The sequence below is a fragment of the Misgurnus anguillicaudatus genome, chromosome 15, assembly GCF_027580225.2.
Source record: "Misgurnus anguillicaudatus chromosome 15, ASM2758022v2, whole genome shotgun sequence".
Taxonomy (NCBI): Eukaryota; Metazoa; Chordata; class Actinopteri; order Cypriniformes; family Cobitidae; genus Misgurnus; species Misgurnus anguillicaudatus.
In genome coordinates, this window is record NC_073351.2 from 19,209,650 (window position 1) to 19,229,909 (window position 20,260).

The 20,260-nt window shown below is 38.5% G+C and overlaps 1 protein-coding gene across 18 annotated transcripts in view; it reads right to left on the reverse strand.

Annotated features, from left to right (window-relative positions):
• Positions 1-20,260, reverse strand: part of plekha7a (pleckstrin homology domain containing, family A member 7a) — a 79,684-nt gene that overhangs the window by 9,007 nt on the left and 50,417 nt on the right. For 9 of the 18 annotated variants that reach the window (XM_073853552.1, XM_073853543.1, XM_073853550.1 and 6 more), the window contains 15 exons: positions 18,486-18,586; positions 11,254-11,429; positions 10,428-10,880; positions 9,495-10,031; positions 9,114-9,192; positions 6,803-6,910; positions 5,325-5,378; positions 4,979-5,062; positions 3,981-4,049; positions 3,798-3,878; positions 3,560-3,709; positions 2,358-2,459; positions 1,261-1,375; positions 966-1,126; positions 25-210 (listed from right to left, as the gene is read on the reverse strand). In XM_073853552.1, the coding sequence (XP_073709653.1) occupies positions 25-210; positions 966-1,126; positions 1,261-1,375; positions 2,358-2,459; positions 3,560-3,709; positions 3,798-3,878; positions 3,981-4,049; positions 4,979-5,062; positions 5,325-5,378; positions 6,803-6,910; positions 9,114-9,192; positions 9,495-10,031; positions 10,428-10,880; positions 11,254-11,429; positions 18,486-18,586 (2,456 nt within the window). Of the gene's footprint in view, positions 1-24; positions 211-965; positions 1,127-1,260; positions 1,376-2,357; positions 2,460-3,559; positions 3,710-3,797; positions 3,879-3,980; positions 4,050-4,978; positions 5,063-5,324; positions 5,379-6,802; positions 6,911-9,113; positions 9,193-9,494; positions 10,032-10,427; positions 10,881-11,253; positions 11,430-15,445; positions 16,757-18,485; positions 18,587-20,260 lie in introns of those variants that run through there. The other 9 variants (XM_073853545.1, XM_073853544.1, XM_073853560.1 and 6 more) reach the window with 9 other exon arrangements.

The following is a 20,260-nucleotide window of genomic DNA, read 5'->3' on the forward strand; positions in this document are numbered from 1 at the left end:
TTGAGCTGTGCGAGGTAAAATTACCCTGCAATCTCCGTTCATGTAGTTGCTTTCTCTGTCACGTTTCCTCTCATCAGACTGACGCTTGAGACCACGTACAGAAGTGTGTCTGATGACTGATGTTTCTTTAGGAAGGGGAGGGACAACAGGGGGTGTGTCCTCATCATAGAGGAGGGGCAAAGGTGGTCTGGGTGGGGCATAGTCTTCTTCCTGAAATCCAATATTATGCACATATAGCTAATTAGTTACATTTATTTAAAGGGATACTCCATTTTGTTTTTAAATATGCTCATTTTCCAGCTCCCCTAGAGTTAAATATTTGATTCTTACTGTTTTAGAATTCATTCAGCTGATCTCCGGGTCTGGTGGTATCACTTTTAGCATAGCTTAGCATAATCCATTGAATCTGATTAGACCATTAGCATCGCGCCAAAAAAATATCCAAAGAGTTTCGATACTTTAGCATCGCGCCCAAAAAAATATCCAAAGAGTTTCGATACTTTTCCTATTTAAAACTTGACTCTTTTGTAGTTACATCGTGTACTTAAAATGGTCCCCTTAGTACCTTTCAATAGCAGGGGACTATTTTCTGGCGCTGCGTAATATCATTGCGCATCCTGCAGCAAAGTCCTTGATAATTACGCCAGAATGAGAGTATAGTTCCTAGCCATATCTGCCTAGAAAGTCTTAGTACACAATGTAACTACAGAAGAGTCAAGTTTTAAATACAAAAATATCGAAACTCTTTGGTTATTTTTTTAAACGCGATGCTAATGGTCTAATCAGATTCAATGGATTATGCTAAGCTATACTAAAAGTGGTAGCGCCAGACCCGGAGATCAGCTGAATGGATTCCAAAATGGTAAAAACTAATGTTTAACTCTAGGGGAGCTGGATAATGAGGCTATTTTCAAAAAAAAGTGGAGTGTCCCTTTCATTTTTTTTATTGATAAGAAACCACATACCCATTTTGGCACAGGATGCTGCAGGGTAGCTTCATGGTCTGGAGGCAGTGATAATGGACTGGAGGCAAGACTTCGTTGGGGTGACCGTACCTCAGCCGCTGCCGGGGTAATGCACCGAAAAGGCACTGTTGAATCTGTTACTGAAGGCACAAGTTTTCTCTCTGGACACACACAATATAAAGTATATTAAGTTCCCCAAGTGTGTTTACTGTATCTATCATGGATGTAAAAGGTGATGGAACCAAAATTACAAAAATTAAACAGTAGTATCATGTATAACTATAATATAGCTCACCATTACCTGGGTTTTTCACTGAGTCTATAGTGATTTTGAAGGTTTCTTTGGTGGAACTGAGTCCAGTCATCACATCCTCTATCCTCCAGAGCTCTCTCCTCAACTGATTCTTCTCCTGAGCAACAAACAAAGTCAGTCAGTCAGTCCAAAAGTCGGGGCCTGGGACCAGGGGGATGCAAGAGTTCACAGGGGTGGCGCGAGATTCAATAAGCTTTGAGCTCAAATAAAGATGCATAAAACCGTTTAGGACTGTTTAGGTTCCTTTCAAACCTACATTAAAAGTGTCCACATTAAAATATCATTACTGCAGTAAAAGAGTTTATTTTGATCATGGTGCCACGTTCCCTAGATCATTTTGAAGCCTGCAATTAATTTTCATTCGCGATATGATATCACAGAGTTGAACGTCTTCACGTATTGACATTATTTGCGAGGTACATTTGCAAATGATTCATAAAGTCATACATCTGCAATTCTTTGATTGATTGTGTTTTAAAAGTACTGTACGCTCAAACTCAAACGACAGCAATGTGATTGATCGCTGAAGCGCTGGTAGAGAGAGAGAGAGAAACAGAGAAAAAGAGCGAGCGCGGCCCTGTACAAAAGTGGAAATGATCAATGTTATTTGAAGTCGGCTCTTAAAGGACAAAATACCGGATTAAGTTATTACGTCGCTATTATATTATTATATTATTCTTGCCCGGTGGCAACTCGTCAACGACCCGGTACTGGGTCGCGACCCGGTGGTTGGGGACCTCTGGCTTACAATATATGCTTACAGTGCCATGCCAAGATTAAGTAATTAAATATTCTCTTATGTAAAATAATTATTTTAATTTTGCTCACTCAATCTCAACATGCTTGTCAACCTAACGTTAAAATCAAAAGAAAAGATGGATGTAGAGGGTTTTAGGGGGCTCAGTTTGTCATACATGTACACAGGAAAAAAGGTTGGGAACCACTGTTCTACAGTATGCACGCAATATTTCTATGTAGCTCTCTTATTGTATACACCACAGCTAAGCAAACAGATGTTGGGGGAACTGAAAGAAAAGCAAGGGGGTTTGTGAAGGTATTAAGAGAAAATAAAGTGAGACCTGAGGTGAAGGACAAACATTCATCTGAGACTGCAGAACGTTCCTCAGCTGTTCCACGGACTGCTCCAGTCTGCAGTACTCCTCCCATGATCTCTCCATCTCCTGCAACACACACAAATGAAAGCTTTTTACACCAGTAAAACACCCCCTGTCAATATATGTTACCTTATTAAAGCTGAAATTGATCAATTCTGCAACACATTTCCCCCCAAACTGACCTACAACTGCCAAATTGTCAGCAAACAGATAGTACTGTCCCTTACTCATGCTATTGGTTGAATGTTGTTGAAAAAAAATAAGCAAATTTTGATAAAGCCACGTGTTTGTAACTTTGTAGGGAATAAACTTATATTTGTGTCAGCTGAAATAGGAAAAAGTATTTTTATATTAAAAGGACATTCAACTTTTTTTTTTAAATATACAAATTTTTCAGCTCTCCTAGAGTTAAACATTTGATTTTTACTGTTTTGGAGTCCATTCAGCTGATCTCCGGGTCTGGCGGTACCACTTTTAGCATAGCTTAGCATAATCCATTGAATCTGATTAGACCATTAGCATCGTGCTAAAAAATAACCAACGAGTTTGGATATTTTTCCTATTTAAAACTTGACTCTTCTGTAGTTACATCGTGTACTAAGACCAATGAAAAATTAAAAGTTGTGATTTTCTAGGCAGATATGGCTAGGAACTATACTCTCATTCTGGCGTAATAATCAAGGACTTTGCTGCTGTAATAATGATATTACACAGCAGCCGAAAATAGTCCCCTTAGTAACTTTTAATGGCAGGGGACTATTTTCGGGCAGCGCATAATATCACTACGCCTGCTGCAGCCATGTTAATATTTTATCGGTCTTAATACACAATGTAACTAGAGAAGAGTCAAGTTTTATTTGGTTATTTATTAGTGTGATGCTAATGGTCTAATCAGATTCAATGGATTATGCTAAGCTATGCTAAAAGTGGTAGCACCAGACCCGGAGATCGACTGGATGGATTCCAAGATGGTGAAATCAAATGTTAAACTCTAAAGGAGCTGGAGAATGAGCATATTCTAAAAAAAAATGGAGTGTCCCTTTAACATACATGCTGAAATGTCTAATGCAGACACTTTAATATATTGTACAGTAACAATAGTACAATAAGATGCTACACAGCCTAAACCTTCATTAAAGTATACCACACAACTACACAACACTCACTGTGGCCACTCTGGACATGTCTGCTCGAATGTGGACCAGATCCTCCTGAAGAAGGCGCTGTTGGTAGGCAATCTTCTCAGCGTGAGCCGGTTGGTCCTGGTACTTCTCCATCTGCTGGTGAGACATATCCAGAACAGACTCCAGCTTATCCTGGCAGGACAAAATGAAAACCGTGATTGTTATACACTGCAACAAAACTTAAGCAAAAACTATACATCTACAGTAACCTCTACCTCACCTTATCTTCCTTCAATCCACTGAGTCTGATCTCAAGCTCTTGCAAAACTTTGTCCTGTTCACACAGTCGACTCAGTGTCACCTGCAGTGGGACACAAATCATTGTTTGATCCGATTTAGGTTCGCCTAAATAAAACTTGTAGTATATTATGTGGATTATAAGGATTTTCTCCTCCATACTTACGTCCACGTCACTTTCTGCCACCTTTACAGGTTTGGTCGGTCGCCCTTTCAGAGTTTCACTTCCACTCACCTGTGGACCGATTCACAGAAAGACCCTGTGAGTCAGTGCTTTACAGACACAAACACATTCATTCAATACCACTGAAGCAAGACCAACACTGTATAATGAAGACTGAAAGTCACAGCGAGAAGCTTTTGAGACGATATTCTTTATATAAGAGCTGAAGCTTTATGGTAAGATGGATTCTCACAATCTTCATGCCAACAAAACATGAATGCAATGTCTAAAATAAAGCTTTTACAGAAAATGCTGCATGGTGAACTCATAAAAGAAGCCCAAGCTCATATAATCTGATAATACATTCCACTTATATAACTATAAGTTTCAATGCTGGACTATAGTTAAAACTACTTTACAAAATAAGTAGTTTGGATCTTGGCAGGCTACAGGATAGGTTCACCAACCTTGGAAATGGACTCCTCAGCGGATCATTCAAAGGTAAATTCGACTACTACAACACGAGCATCATGCACTCTAAAAATGCTGGGTTGTTTTCAACCCAGTCTTGGGTCAAAAAGTGACAACCCTGCCCTTTGGGTTAAATTAACCTATATAACAACCCATTGGGCCGGGATTGTCCCTTTTTGGACCCAATGCTGTGTTGAAAATAACTCAGCCTCTCTCGAGAACATATACATTCATTTGCACACATATAAAGTACACTGATGACATAAAGGAAAAGATATGTATAGGACAGATTACGAGATGCTATATTAGCGAAAGAGAAATCATCTGCCTAAATGAGGCCTATTTTATGTCTGTCCAATCCTGAACTGGCAATTAATAACCTGACCCCACCTACCCATAGTACAACATATCACTCACAAAGGACAGGGGGGATAAACGTGCAGGTGCCAGGCTTGTGCCAACATAAAGCTACTGCATGTGCACCATGTTAAGCAATGGAAATGCAGACTCTGGATGCCGATAGTGCTTACGTTCCAGAGCGATCTCAACCCGCCCGCAGAGCAGGTTTGTAACACACCGTGAACCATGAGGATCAAAGGCTCTAAACTTTTCATCTGTGGCAAACGGAGATAGAAAATTTCAGGAAGAGCGCCTTCCCACAACCTCTGGCTATGGATTATTATCATTATAATAATAATAATTATCATTGATATCATTCTAGACTACACAGCTGCCCAAATTAAAAACTATTTTATATCACATACTAATTTTTTTATCACCCGAGTGAGGTTCCTGTGCTGATTTATTGTGTTAGTACAAGAGGTACAGAAGAAAGTAAAAGAGTACATATAGCGAAATAGAAAAGAGAGGTCCCACCTTCAGATCTAAATATTCAAGGTCCTTCTTCAAATGCATGTATGTATCATCTGCCTGTAAGAAAAAAGAGAATAATTACAATTACATGACAAAACTTTAGCTTGCATTTACATATGGCAGAACAACGACAGTGCTTTCTATACATTTTAAAAGTAACAAAATGTATAGAATCAAACCCTTTGCTGTTAAAGGATTAGTCAATTTTCGTAAAACAAATCCAGATAATTTCCTCACCACCATTTCATCCACAATGTTGATGTCTTTCTTTGTTCAGTCGAGAAGAAATTATGTTTTTTTAAGGAAAACATTCCAAGACTTTTCCCATTTTAATGGACTTTAATGGACCCCAACACTTAACATTTTAATGCAGTTTAATATTGCAGTTTCAAAGGACTCTAAATGATCCCAAACGAGGCATCTAGCAAAACGATTGTCATTTTTGGCAAGAAAAATAAAAAATATGCACTTTTTAATCCACAACTTCTCTTCTTCCTCCGGCTGTGTGATGAGGCAGCGCAAGTTACCTCACGTAATTGCGTAATTATGTCGAAAGGTCACGTGTTACATATATGAAACGCACATTTGCTGACCATTTTATAGAATTAACTGACACAAAGACATTAATTAGTATCATTTGACATTCAAAAATGTGAGAACGGTCCTCTTTCTCCACACTTGTAAACACTAGGGTGTAGTTTCGATACGTCATCCGTGACCTTTTGATGACGTATTACATGAGGTTGCGCTGGCGCATCACAGGACCAGAGGAAGACGAGAAGTGCATATTTTTTATTTTTCTTGCCAAAAATGACAATCGTTTTGCTAGATAAGACCCTTATGCCTCGTTTAAGATCGTTTAGAGTCCTTTAAAACTGCAATTTTAAACTGCATTAAAACTGTTAAGTATTGGGGTCCATTAAAGTCCATTAAAATGAGAAAAATCCCGGAACGTCCTCCTCAAAAAAACACAACCTCTTCTCGACTGAACAAAGAAAGACACCAACATCCCGGATGACATGGTGGTGAGCAAATTATCTGGATTTTTTTTTAAGAAAATGGGCTAACCCTTTAACGCAATGCTCGACTGAGCAACAAGAACACACACTTTTACAGTATACTGTACAACCAAAAAAGCAAATATTTTTGTGTGCGTAGTAGTGTCATTTGCAAATCTTTAACATTCACTGACTCTGTCGGTGTCATATATTTACACAGACTCCAAACTCACATCTATTTCACGCATGCACACTTTCAAACCTTTTAGCAATAGTGCATACACATGTAGTATGCAAAAAGGCTCAGACCATTTAGATAAAATACAAGCCAACGGTAAGACAGCCAGATAAAGCTCTTAGCATGACACGCCATGCTACAGTATGATACAGATAAGCATCATGTAAAAAGCCACAGAAGCCACAGAGAGCTTGGCAGCAGCAGAGCCAGACTACAGGTGCTAGCCGGGCAGGACGAGTCCTGACCTTCACCCGAGACAACTGCTGGAGGTGGGTCAGCGCATCATTGCGCACACCTGCCATCATGGCCTGGTGTCTCCGTAACCGGATGAGGAGAAGGGTGAGCTCCTCAGGCTGGAGCACAGGTTTGATCAGGATAGAGAAACAGTTATGGGATTATTTACTGTGTGAGAAGTATGATTGGCTCCACAAATAGAGGAGGATCATTCTGATTGATCAATGTGAACAAACAATATAACCAATAGATAAATATATACTGGAAGGTCATCGGTTTATAGTGTGTTATCCTTGTTATGGCGCTCATAAATATCCACATATACTTGTACAGTGATTTTTGCCTTTACTTTTTATTCAGGTAAAATATCTAAATATGAATTAAATAATATAAATATACTTAAGAAGAAAAAATGAATATAAGATATAATTTTAAGTTAATTTTCCCTGTCTTTTGGCATCATTTAACTTCCGTTCACTGTATTAAGTCATTTTTGTGTGGTGCCAAAAAATGACACAGTAAATAAACTAAATTAGGTAAAAGTTTTCTTGTTCATAAGACTGACATGACACCTTCATAACCATGACATGACACGTGTCACGAGATTTTATGCACATTTATGACAACTGTCATTAAGTGTCATTGGTTCAATTATGTCATTTTTAATGCAAAGATGACATTGTTTGAAATGTATTTGTTATGACAACTTGACATAAACCAATACAACATAACTTGTTATAAATCTGGCGCTCTAAGCGAATCTGTGTGACGTCACTTCTTGTTGACGTTCGAAATGCTGTCAAACAAAACGGAGTATAGCTAACTCCTCCCCCTACCTTCCATGCTTTCTGAACGAGTCATGAACTCGCCCAACCCCCACTCCCAAATCCTTCTTGTCGTTTATTGGCTGGAACACGTTGTTATGTTTCGTGGTGGTAGGTTTGACCACTGTGTTTTTTTTTCAGTTTGCGAAGCCTGGGCTGTCTACATAGACCGCGTTTTTTTAACAGTGTGTTCAGAGGACAGGCAGCTAGCAGATAGTGAGAAGATGTTTACTGTATGAAACAAAAAATGTTTTATGGTGAATTCGCTTAGAACACCTTTAATGCTACGTACACACCAAATGCGGGGCATCGCGTTACTGGCTCTATTACTCGCGGGATTTAACTTTGTGTCATGCAAATTTTTCGCTCGAGTTGAATATTTTCAACTTGGGCGGAGATGCGTTTGAGGCGAATAGCACGTTTCGTAGCAAACGGGCCACCCATATCACTGCTGATCCCATCTTTGCATTGACTTTGTATGTAATCTACTCGCGCAAATTGTTGAACTTGCGTCTGGTGTAAACCCACAGTAGAAAGAAACTACCTAGCTTTATGGGTTAACATTACATTAAACTGTCATTACGTGTTAATGCTCTGTCAAATAGTTTTTAACAGCATAATAAATACTTTTCTTGACCTCAACTACAGTAGTACAAATTGAACTTGTCATTTAAATATCATTAAGTGTTAATACTATGTCAAATATTTTTCAATACCTTAACAAAATGCAACAGACTATATAAGATTATACTTAACTTTATGTATGTGCACAATAAACTGCCAACTAACAGAACTTGTTCTTCCTCACACAGAGGGATCTGAAAATTTTAATAAATTTAAATTAATTAATTTAATCTATTTAACTGTTTTACAGCTATATTGACCCAACGATGCATGACTTAAAACCCATTATTGTCCTGTTTTCATTTAATTTTCGGTGAATCGGTCTACAAATGAAATAAAATATAATTTTATAAATTTTTATTATTATTATTATTATTGGATAATTGATTGTATATCATAAACACATGGAGGAAACATTAAAAAACATTATAAACTGAAGAATATTCATGACACTGTAACAAAACTATATGACAGAGTATTAACACTTAATGACATTTTAATGACAAATTCAATTTGCATCACTGGTAAAAACTGGTCAGTTATGTTGTCTTGGTAGTGTCAAGTTGTCATGACAAGTTATGATGTATGGGTTAATGTCAAGTTCTCATAACAAAGACATCTCAAACAATGTCATCTTTGCATAAAAAATGACATAATTGAACAAATGACACTTAATGACAGTTGTCATAAATGTGCATAAAATCTCGTTCATGTTCATGGCACGTGTCATGTCAAGATTATGAAGGTGTCATGTCAGTCTTATGAACACCCCTTCAAGTAAAGTGAAAGAAACCAATGAAAGAAAAAACATTTGACTTAACTTAAAATATTTTTAATTAACAACAAAAGAGCCAGTGTAAAATAAATGTCTTACTGTTTTTCCATGAAGGCTGGGCGCACTGACTGTGTGTGTGATGTAGCCAGATGGCGGCACGGTGCGTCTTTCGATTGTGGCTGACTACAGAATCATAAATGCAGAGAGTTAAATGCATATTTCACTACATAACTGGTAACTTCACTTTGTTTTCCACTTTGTTACACACTTACATTAAATTGTCTTTTACATTAAGAAATTTAAAATATACCAGCTAGACAAACCTTCACAGTATTACAAAACATCATTTTTGCAGCATTATGTAGAATGTCCCATTCAACAGGCTTTTGCTTGACACTGACAGTCTACCTAGTCTGTTGTTCAGGTGCAAATCTGTGAGGTGCTGGTGAATTATTATTATTTTTTGCTGTTTTGTCTCTTGCTGACTTATAAGATCGTGATCTGTGAGGCGGGTTTGATGGTGGCACTTCCACAGTGGGCCTGTCCTCCAGAGGTTTGACCGTAACGCGCTCCGCTGGTGTGTGAGGTCTGCGGGGAGACAGTAGCCTAGGCCCGGGTGGGCCAGGAGGAGGGATATCTGCCAGGGTGGGAGGCACAGAGACGGAGCGAGAGATGTCCGAACTGACCCTGTTGGAGGACACGGCGGTGGAGTAGTCTGGAGCCGGAGTGTATATGGGAGCGGTGGGGCTGCCGTGGCGAAACTGCTGCCGCTGTTGCCACTCATAGAGCTGCCACACCGTGTTTTCATTCGTCCTGGGCCGCTGCGAGTACCCGTGGGTCTGCTGGTAGTGGTTTAGCCGGTCGTGGGAATACTTGTATTCGCTGGGCACCTGCCGTTGGGTGACGGGGGGGCTTTGCAGTGGGTTCTTGGGTAAAGACTGGTACTTGTCTATTGTGCCATACTTTGGATGAATTGAAGGTGTTTGACGTGGGATTGTGCCGTCGGTAACGACCAACCTGTTATGAACACAAGTGATATGAATCATTATTAGAAAATGTTTATGATCTTTTTATGTTCAGCATGAAACCACAACCAAGCCAGTTTACTATTAAAAAAATATATATATATTTATAATATATTAATTTAAATAAAAAGTTGCCCTAATTAAATACCATAATTTATTTAAAAAATGTCATATTAGGGAATTTAAATGAATTGAAAATGTACAGAAGTTTTATTTTCATGCTTCAATTATTTAGATGTTTTCTGTGTTATGTAGGTATTTGACCACTAGGGGGATGTGTCCTACATCTGCTCACAATATCTCACATTTGTCTGATACTCTCTCTGGCATGTGTAAATACAGTAGATGTGTATTTTTATATTTTCGCCAGGATTCTGTACAAACTCACCCACGGCGCTCATCTTTCTGGACCTGGACCCAGTTTTCCACCTTCTCCAGAGCGCTCCTCCTCTGTACCTTGACTGGAGTTTGAGAAGGTGGCGTGGGTCCTCTCTGATACCCAGCCGTGCCGTTCTGTTCGAAGGGTGTGCCGTTTCTCATTACGACCGGTGGGGTTGAGACGGCCCTGGATGGTGCCCGAGAAGGAACCTGGGACGTTGGGGGTAAAATCTCCACTTCCACTACCCTGCTTACTGGAGACTTACCCCTCACCTGCTCCATCTCTCTTGGGCCAACCTGGCTCTCCACCTCTCCCACAAATGCCTCTGGCTTCCTCTCCGGTGGTCTGTCATTCTGGATGATCTCAGGTTCAGGGATCACGTAGCTGTTGATGTGATTGGTTTGAGGAACAGCCTGCTGCCTGAGTTTCTCGCCCACTCGGTCTGGATGATCCAACACCTCTCTGTGTGGCAAATGGATTGCAGGTTATTAGATGCCATTATCGCACCGTCACGTCTTTTAGATTAACATCATTCAGTCTGAACCATACAGTGAACCAAATTGTCTATACATAAAGCAGTCTAATAATAAATTGATCTGTTCAGAGCCTCACCCAATTTACATTTGGAGGAAATAACATCACTGGAGGCTTGGCTATCCCTTTACATTTGGACTAATAATAATGACAGCTGTCTGAACTAAAAGAAATTGAATGTGTATATTTAGACAGGCACAATTTCTTTTCCCCAGCCATAAAAAACAAATTAATTCGAGATATTTTCTCTGAAAATAAGGAAATGTGTGCTTTGTATTGGAATAGTTATGATCTTACTGACCTCTTCACTGTATTTGTCTTCATCAGAGCAGCCTGATTCATGGCCCTGACCCAGGTGTTCATGTCCTCCTGCGTGTCTGCGCTAAAGTAGTACGTCCTCATCCCAGTGTGCTCCGCCTGCGAGCCAATCACAGAGCTTTGTTTGTAAATGTACGAGCGCATCCCTGTGTGAGTAGCCTGCAAAAGAGAAACACGCCATTAAAGCTGAATCAGCGTGTTGGCCACGTGAGCATCTGAGACTGCTGCAGGATCATCAGAGGTGTAAAGAAACAGATGAACCAATCAGAGGTAGGGAATCAAGATGATCAAGAGGCAAATGCGGATCAAGCCAACAGACACGTGATGATTGTATGATTCATGCAATAATTACCAGAAACACATACTGACAGCACAACACTTATCATATAAAGCTATGGGGACAACATAATGAATCACCACAGAATAAAGATAATGGTGAAAGGTCAAAAGATTATTACAGTGAGTGCCACACACAAAAAAATAAAAACAAATCATGGGTTTGAATATGCTCACATACAGAGCACAACAAAAAAATACCTTACCAAGTGCATTTAGATATTTTCAAGTCTTAAAAAACATACAAGACCTCAGATGCAAAAGCCGCTAAACGTCATTTCCGTCAAAAACAAGATATTGACCGAATTCTCTTGGCACATATATGTTCACCAATTACCTTCGCTTGAAATCCGCTAAACCCTATGCTAAACCCTACGTAGATTTTTCAGCAAAGTCCTCTAAGTGCAGGAAAGGTAAATTGGATGAATGATGGTGCGCAAAATGACCGTGTTTCACATTTAAACTTGGGTCCCTTGTGAGTACTTGGACCTGAATACAACCCACAAGTGGCAGTCACATGAATCACAGCACCCCCTAATGTGTGGTTCAGTTTCTTTATTTTTATATTGCAATGTTTCTTGCATCTTTATGATTTTGCAACCGTTTACTGTCTTTGGCCAAAAAAGATTGCATGCACTTAGAGGGTTCTGCAACGAAAGACATAAAAGTGACATAAGTCGCACGGGTGTATTTGTAGAAAAAGCCAAAAATACATTACATGGGCTAAAATGATAAATTTTTCTTTTATGTTCCATGAAGATATTTTGTAAATTTTCTACCGTAAAAATATCCAAACGTCACGATCAAACTTGGCCAGAAACTCGCATGCAAACCTTTCTTTGTCCTATTCGTGTCGGGTTCATGTAAAAGTCATGCGATCGCATGTTATAATGCCTAATCAGCCAAAGTCCGCATATTTTTGCGGGGGCTGCATTTTTTCAAATAGGCCGCACTTTCGTTGCATAAATTGCAGATTTCCATGCACAAAATATGCAGGGCTTGCATGATTTCATAATCCTAGCACTTTCTGTGATGCCTGCATATCATAGGAAGTAATACGAAATTACTGTTTACATTAAGGTAGTAGCCTAGTGAGAACAAGGTTTTGGGAGAATCACTTTTTTCTCTTTTTCATCCAACCGCGATTTTTTCATCCAACCGCAATTTCATCGCACAAAATTGCATAAATATCCAGAATATTCCATTACATTTTTTAAGAAAACCTGCTGAAAGATCAAATATTTTTGCCCACATCACAAAAAAACTGAATTTTTCTGGAAGAACTGAAACGCTTACTGTGGGTTCACACCAGCCGCGTTTGAGGCGTCAAATTTGTGTCTACCGCGTCTAGTTTGCTGCTTGAACATTTTGAGGTCACTCGCTTCATTCACGCCTGAAAGCCGCGCGTGAAATTCTAGTCATTGAGACATTCACGCGGAAATTCGCCTCATGGGAGGGGCTTCTTCGACTCTGCTCGCTTCATGTAATCACGTCAATACTAGAGCAAGCTCCTGATTGGTTAACGCAGTGGGTTTTTCCACCGAAGTTCAAATTTTTCAAATTGCGCATTTTCTGTGGAAACGTACAACTTCTGCCATTCGCGCAAACTAGACACACGAATGAGGCGGAATAGCGTCTACCGCGCAGCACTAAACGGCTCATTTGCGCCTCGAAACCCCCAGACGTGCGTCAACGCGTCTTCACATTGACTTAACATTGAAATAACTCGCGCTTGACCCCTCTCCGTGGCTAGTGTGAACGCAGCATTACAACTTCACCTTTTCATCAGTCCACAAGGTCATTTCAGCGGTAAGCCAGTAGAGAGCGCTAGAACAAACCTTTTTGTTTATAATATGTGTTGCTAGGACTTCATTTGGATTATGATCTTTACATGCATTTTTCAAACTATTTTGATTTTTTTCACAATCAAACTCCAGATTTTTACATTGTTGTATCTCGGCCAAATATTGTCCTATCCTAACAAACCATATATTGAAAATGAGCTTATTTATTTTTTTATTTCCAAAAACTGACCCTTAAGACCGGTTTTGTGGTCCGGGTCACATTTGTGAAATAAGTCATTTCAATTACTGACTAATAACCTTTTCATTGCCAATAAAGTGAAACTACTGAACCTAAACATAAGCGCTTAAAAAATCCTCATTTACAAAAAAATTTCAGACAAACTTCTTGCATCTGATCCCCTCATATATTACATTCTTTGATATCTGTGCATTAAGTACTGCCTTGCAAACTAAATTTGGCAATTGTTTAGGGTAAAATCATCCTAAGGTCCTATTTTCCGTTTTTTATTCAGAAATCAACTTCAGTTTAATTAACAAGAAGAAAAATCACAGGCAGACTGCCATACAATGGAGGAGCACGAACGCTGTTGTAATTACCATTAAACTGAACCCCTAATTTCCTCATTAAAAATAGATCCAGAGGCAGCAACTACTGCTGTGTTCAATTCCACAAAACATCACAAATAGGCACTTAACAGTTCAGTAAAGACATCCTAACTCCCATTTTCACCGATACACTTCATCTCTGTGTTGATGTGAGCAAAAAGCAAGTAGACGTGTGCGTTTAGATGACTGGATCATTAAAGGGAAACGGCAAGGTGCTAAGCTGTGCCTGTGTTTTAATGGTCCACTGTGGGAAAGCTCTGCCGTAGAACCATAATACTCAAACAGATGGCTGATCGGTTTGAATCAGACAGGGGGCCTGGATCACTGCTGGTGACTATGTTATATACTGTATTTAGAAAAACAACCACTGAAGAAACCACTATTAATTCTTAATTTGTGTGAATTATAAATAAAAAACAAAGTGAGTAAATGTGTTAATATGTTTGTGGGTTGTTTTAACCCATGTTTGGGTAAAAAAAGACAAACACAACCATTGGGTTATAAATAAACATATGCGGAGTTGTTTCAACCCAAACGCTGGCTGGGGTATTTAAATCAATGGTTAAGTAACAACAAATAGCACAGGTTAATTTTTATACTGTCTAATATTTACCTAAACTTGGGCTAAACAACTCACATTTTTTTAGAGTGTAACAAAATATTCTTATAAGAAATACAATGAGATATTACCAAAACTTGCATCATCATAACCATCATAATTTGCCATTTAATACAAATTTACACAAAAATAATGTTAGTTTTAAACTAAAAAATAATTAATAGTAAGACTTAAATGATAAATGTGGAATTTAAATTCTCTATAATTTTAATACATAGTTAAGATCTTATCAGTATGATTCATAGAGAAAAAAACTTTATGAGTATGCACACAAAAACACAGCTGTGTATACACAAACACACATGTGAACACACACAAGAGGGAAAACAATAAAGAGTGCTAACAATAGCATGTGGTATACTTCCTCATCGGCAGCATGCTGAACTATTTAAGATGCTTTCAGATTAACCAACCCTTTTATTAATATGATGTCTTTCATGATCCATTATAAGTGTGCAGTGCCTGGTAAAGGGCTTTTATTTAAGAGGTTATGTGGGCTGAAATGAACAACCACAAAACCAAGGGCATCAAATCTCTATCCGCAAACTGTGCTCACTCAAATGTGCACTATAAATTATGATCATATTTGGAGTTTGTACTTTATTAAAGGGACAGTTCACCCAAAATGAAACCTCATCCTTATGGTGTTCCAAACCCATACTTTATAACTTTGGTCAATCACCACACAACACATCAACACAAAAAGACACAAAAAGAGCAAACACTGAGTGAAGTTACACACTTTCCAAATAGAGTTTTAAATACACATGCCAGAAGTTGTTGTAGAGAAACTATTTCAAAAAGTATACCTATTTAAGGGTGACGATGAATATGTGTCTCAGAGCCATTTTGGACATCTCAGTCACTCATCACAGGTGGGATGACCACAAATGGGAACAGAAGAAGGACATAGTTCAGCAATTATTGGACCCCTGAGTTAATACAAGCACTGGGAATATGTCAGTATAATTTAAGAACTGTCAGCACCATCAAGATAAGAGGGTGATGGAAACATATAGCAGATTCTGAGAAGCAGGAACAGCACAGATCAACACGCCAGACCGTTAAACAGACTGCAATACAAGACAAAGCATGAATGTCCACAGTTAAAAGCCAGAACAGAAAGATATAGAGCTGCTAGCTCAGTGGCATTTGGAAAACCAGTCTGAGTCTTTTTCCCCTCCGTAGCGATATCTAGCGGATCAGTAACAAAGTCTCTGGCTCTTGGCTGCATCTCCCAACCAGCATGTTGAGTGAGCTTGCTGGCCGAGCAGAATTTACTGCGGTAAGCCTTCTCTGTGATAGGGGATTAGTACAGATTACAAAGTCTTGGCTGCCCATCTGATTCCCTTAGACACAAAAAATCTACCTAAAATCTACATTACAAAGTTAACATTCCTTCATGTGCAAAACTTTACAGCAAACTACTAGTGTTAAGGAGGTTGCACGTGTAAAATTCGAACATTGAAATTGGTAGTCGCTCCTGAATGTCGCTCATAATTTGCATAAAGTTAAACATTTCTCAACTTTGTCATGCGACTAGACACGCCCATCCAGCCGTCAACGGTCACTGTCGCTCGTATTGCCGGATGTCGCCAAGCTTTCATTGAAATCAATGAGATTGCGTCGCTCTGCTACTGCTAGTCGCTTATAATGTGAATGTACCTTAAGCTCACGCTATTAACTCATTCCCCGCCAGCCCTTTTTAAAAAAGTTCCCAGCCAGCACTTTTTATGATTTTTACAACAGTTTAACAAAATGCCTTCCAGGAAAATTTTCTTTGATAAATATATAAACATACAAATATATCAAATGAAAGAACAGACCTTCTGCTTTCAAACAAACAAAACGGGGGAAAAGTTTCATCCTATCTTCATTCGTTCTCTTTTTATAACCTCTTAAATATAGGTAGGTTAATTTCTTCAAAAATACCTAATTTGAGCGAAAGGCTGACATTTTTGCATTTTTCTAAAGGAATTTTTTTGGAGATCAGATTCAGAATGATTATCAAAACAAATATGGAATTTAAAATTGAATAAATTCGTTTTTGCATCATTTTTTTTATACATTGAGTAAGAGCGCCATCTAGTGGATAATAGCGGAATTACAGATTACCATAAAAATTCATCAGGAAAGCATCATTGGCAGGGAAGCGTTTTCTCTAAACTCTTTCCCTGCCAGCGTTTTTAAAAAAAGTTGCCAGCCAGCACCAACATTTTTCATGATTTTCACAAAAGTTTAATACCTTCCAGAAAATGTTCTTCTTTAAATATATGAAAGAAAACATCCTCTGCTTTAAAAAAAAAAGTTTATCTCGTCAATGGCGGCGAAAGAGTTAATTGACGAAATAAGTCGTCAATGACGGGGAAAAAGTTAAATGTGCACATCCGGTGTGCGATACCTGCGAGCTCTCCTACAAGCGACGTAGTGCTTTTCATCCAGTGTGCGACCCCCTTTACTCTCTAAATTTTCAAAACAGCTACCCTGGGTAACATGTGACATCATGAGTCAATTAAGGCTATGCAAAAAAAGGAAAAAGTGCTACAAAGTGCTTAAATAATTGTACAAGTTTAATAACCATAAAAAAATCTAAACTAGACTTTTGTGGCTTTTAGTCTATTCCAGTTAAAAGCTTTCTCTATTTAGAAGATACTTGTATTTAAAATGTGCTTTTACTTCTGGAAGTTGCTGCAGTACAAATAAATTTGAATTGAAAATGTTTTTCTTTTTATACATCCAGTATTATTTTAGTATAGACAATTATATTTGTTATACTTGAAAATATATAAATGTGATACATATTTTAGGTAAGGGGTCCCTCTCAAAAGACTTGTCATATTTGGGGGTCCTTATCATAATAAAGTTTGAAACCCCCTGCTCTAAAGAATAGGAATGTCACTTCCTGTAACACCATATGCAACTCCATCCTGTCTCAAGATAAACATCATGGGTAAGTCAAAAACCATTAACATATTTTTGAACAACTAAAATAAATATCATCTTTCACTAAGAATAAAACAGACCGGGTATGTAATTTTGCTGGCCTTAGGCTTTGTACACAAAGACTCTGTGTCATGAACCTCATGAGGTGAACAATGCACTGCAAGCTGCAGGCAGTGAAGCCACATAAACTACTGCTTAGGTCATCCGCTACAAAAACTATATAGTTTGAGTTTTGTTTCTGTATAAATTCCTAGCCAAAGTAAATTGTAAACAGTATAAAAATAATGAGAGTCTATTTTAAATTCTCTAAATGATCTGGCCGGCCTGCAGCAAAAGCTTGAAGCCATGCAAGACAACATGCATGCATAATCAGGCATTACACAAAGGCCGAACAAAGAAAAACAAACATGAAAAAATAAATAGCACAGCAGACAAAAGAGTATAAGAGGCATAAGAACATGGATTGGAAAACTGCTAGGAAAGTCAGATGAATATTGCAGGCTATTGTTGTTAAATGAGAGCAAGCACTGTTGTTTAAAAAAATATTCAGTAAATTAGTTAATGATCAATGGAGGTTAACATGTAACCTGTATTAAAATTCTTTTAATGAGAACAGTGAGGATCTTTTTACAATGACGAAAAAGAAACACTATCATCCTGTTAAAGAATTAAATAACAATATATGTTTCTCAGATCTCAAATTGTCCTGGGGACAAATATAAATGTGCCTTTACAGAATATGGATACGTATTTATCCTAACTTATACATACTTATAGATACGTAAATAAAGTATGTACTTCCAACAAACATCATTAGAGATGATTAAATATTTTAAACGTGGTCTGGAATGGTTTCTTTCATTTTTTCAAAAGCATGCTGCCAGCGGTGATAAACTGAGGTCTTACCTTAAAGGCATATTTGCGGCTAATGTGATCTTCAGGTCCCACAGGAGAGATGGTGTAACTGGGCAGTGGGATGCTACCAAGCACCGACTCTTCACGGCTGTCTTTGTAGTAAAAAACACCCGATTGAGCTGTTAAGTCTGGTTTAAAAGCTTGCAATTCTCTTGTTGTCTTCCTCTCTCCTTTTCTTCCTTCCTGTCATGCAGTACTGTGTGACCCGTGTTTCTCACACCATTATAATAACATCCACACAATTCACACAATCAAGTTTAGACGTGCTTCATCCTGACCGTTTCTTTCTGGTAGACGCTGCTTGTGACTTAAGTGTCTGTGAAAGTGAGAGAGTGTTTATTTGCGGGTATGTCTCCAACACAGATTGTGTGTTGGGTTGATAAGTGATAAGGGTGGCTGAATTAGGACGTAATGGGTTAAAAATACTTTAAGGTCGTTTGAAGGTGAGATTCCAGAGGGTGGAGGGCATGTCAGAGGTACGGAAAAGCAGACTGGCTGAAGAATGAAGATAATATCCACATGGGCGAATAAGCAAAACACATTAACGCAAAGAGAGACAAAAGAACACATTTGCAAAAGAGACGACACCCTGGTTGACTGTTAAAGTCAGAAATATAGATGGAGACCGCCTGCAACAAAAGCCTGCCGAGTGTTAAATAATAGTTCATGAAAAAGTACCTAAAAATCTCATGTATTTACTGATCTTCTTTCCAACCTGTATATTTATCTACAGGACACAAACATTTTGGGCACTACAGTATGAAAAATCACGTCAAGTGCCATGCAATGACTCTTTAACAATATAAACTGCTGTGTTCCTATGAAAAAAATAATGGGTCGGTTCAACTGATGTGAATAATGACAGAATTTTGTTATTTTTAAAATTTTAATAACTTAAAATTTTTATACTGGTGTGAATGACTTAATTGATGCAACTCTTTCTTCATTTAATCTAAGGGGGCATGTACACCACAGCGTTTAAAGGACAAGTTCGGTATTTTACACTTAAAGCCCTGCTCTCAGATTGTTTATGATGAAATAGAACGGTTTTGACTGAAATTTCGACATATGCGGCTGGTCCGAGAATTTTCGGGTGTTTCTTGTATCACCTCCCACCTCTATAATGGCTGTATAGGTGCACTGGAACAATCCTTCCTAAAATGCATTAAACTTTCGTTGAAACTCACCGAGTGGTCAGGGGTGTTCACTGATATGCTCACACAAAATCGCTGCAAAAGACGCATTCCAACAGGTTTTATGGTAGTTTTTGTCCAACTCCATTGACTTGTATTAGATGTGCTGTGAGGTACGGTATTACTCTGCGCCGGGAACATTGTTTGTAGTCTTGCAATTGGCAAATGCGGATTATCGCCACCAACTGGGCTGGAGTGTCTATTATTCAAGCTCTCAACGGAAGAATATACGGGTGTGAGGCGTTTGGAAAAATAGGTCCACAAGTTTACAACGAATGCTAAAACAGCTGTTGCAAAGCATCTTTTGCAGCGATTTTTGTGTGAGCATATCAGTGACCACTCGGTGAGTTTCACATCTTTGTAAACGAAAGTTTAATGCATTTTAGGAAGGATTGTTCCAGTGCACCTATTCAGCCATTGCAGAGGTGGGAGGTGAAACAACAAACACCCGAAAATTCTCGGGCCAGCCTGATATGTAATTGGTATTTGTCCCACCCTTCCTCCACCATGATTGGACAGCTGTGTAAAAAGTGACATTGATGAGCGTTTCATCCAAAGATGAAGATTTTTCAC